Source organism: Geospiza fortis, unplaced genomic scaffold, assembly GCF_000277835.1.
Source record: "Geospiza fortis unplaced genomic scaffold, GeoFor_1.0 scaffold674, whole genome shotgun sequence".
Classification (NCBI taxonomy): domain Eukaryota; kingdom Metazoa; phylum Chordata; class Aves; order Passeriformes; family Thraupidae; genus Geospiza; species Geospiza fortis.
The window spans coordinates 26,068-27,527 of record NW_005054851.1 but is presented as its reverse complement, the minus strand read 5'-3'; the positions used below and the strand labels follow the sequence as shown (position 1 = coordinate 27,527).

The 1,460-nt window shown below is 59.7% G+C and overlaps 1 protein-coding gene across 1 annotated transcript; it reads left to right on the top strand.

Annotated features, from left to right (window-relative positions):
• Positions 1–6: 6 nt before the first annotated feature.
• On the top strand, positions 7–1,215 carry TMEM101 (transmembrane protein 101). Its single transcript, XM_031065539.1, has one exon. It carries the CDS (start codon positions 507–509, stop codon positions 984–986), a length of 480 nt encoding a protein of 159 aa, XP_030921399.1. The 5' UTR covers positions 7–506; the 3' UTR covers positions 987–1,215.
• Positions 1,216–1,460: the final 245 nt, after the last annotated feature.

Genomic DNA, 1,460 nt, shown 5'->3' with positions numbered 1-1,460 from the left:
GACAGCCCTGTGCTGCAGGCTGGGGCTGTGCTTCCCTGCAGGAGAAGCCTTGGGACAATGCTCCACATTGTCCCTGGTGGCAGCCTCAGGGACAGTCCATGGCCTCAGGGTGGTGTCAGCAGTGTCACCAACCCCGCACTGTCCCCAGAGGAGAAGTCTCGGGCAGTAGATGTCCTTGGGGGATTGTCACCAGTGCCACCACACTGCATCCCCCATGACCCCCTGGTTTTGGGGACCCCCCTTGTGCCACCTCTCCCCATCCCAGAACTCTTGTGTGTGGATGTTCCCACTGCCACCACACTCCAGATCCCCATTGTCCCTGGAGTAGAAACCTCAGCTGGCACCGGTGCCACACCCCACTGTGATTGTCCCCTTGTCCTCCCCGCTGCCACCTCTCCCCATCCCAGAACTCTTGTGTGTGGATGTTCCCACTGCCACCACACTCCAGATCCCTGTTGTCCCTAGGGTGAAACCTTGCATGGCACCAGTGCCATCCCCCACTGCGAATGTCCCTTTGTCCCAGCTTTTGGTGGGACTCCCCATCCCAGAACTCTTGTGTGGATGTTCCCACTGCCACCACACTCCAGGTCCCCGTTGTCCCTGGGGTTGGAAACCTTGCATGGCACCAGCGCCACACCCCACTGCGATTGTCCCCTTGTCCCCTGCTGTCCCCCCAGGCCTACTCCCTGCAGCACAGCACCGAGGACCGCCTGGCCTACCTGGACCACCTGCTGGGGGGGGAGCTGGCCCTGCAGCTGCTCTTCCTGCTCTACGGGCTGCTGGCCCTGGCCTTCCTGTCGGGTTACTACGTGCGGACAGCGGCGCAGGTGCTGGCCGTGCTGCTGCCCCTGGCCATCCTGCTCATCGACGGCAACCTGGGCTACTGGCACGCGCTGCGCCGCGTCGAGTTCTGGAACCAGATGAAGCTCATCGGCCAGAACGTCGGCATCTTCGGGGCCGTGGTCATCCTGGCCACCGATGGATGAGGGGCAGCGGGGATAAAGGGTGGGAGGGATTTTTTTAAGGAGCGCTGCTATTTATTTGTTGATTTTTTTGTTTTTTTTTTTTTGTTTTGGTGGTGTTTGTAAATATTTGATATTTTGGGCGGAGGATGGGGGGGGGGGGTCCTGCCACTGTGTGGTCAGGGTGCCTCTCCCTTGCTGAGGGGTGTCCCTGCTCCTCTCCCCCCCCCCAAAAAAAAAGTATTTTTACTGATGTACTGAGAAATGTTTAATGTCTAACCCCGGGGGGCTCAGCTTTGGGTGCCAGGGTGAGGGGCTGCAGCTTTTGGGGCACAAACTGCTTTTGGGGTCCTGGAATGCAATGCAGGAGTGCTTTGGGGAGCTGATGGTGAGGGAGGGGCTGCTGTGGGGCAAACTGCTTCAGAGGAGTCACTTTGGGGGGAGCTGATTCAGGGGAGATGCTTTGGGGGGCTCGGAGGGCAGAGCTCCTTTAGGGGC

Coding starts and splice junctions, on each gene's coding strand:
- TMEM101 (XM_031065539.1), top strand. CDS start 507: ATGTCCCTTTGTCCCAGCTTTTGGTGGGACTCCCCATCCCAGAACTCT.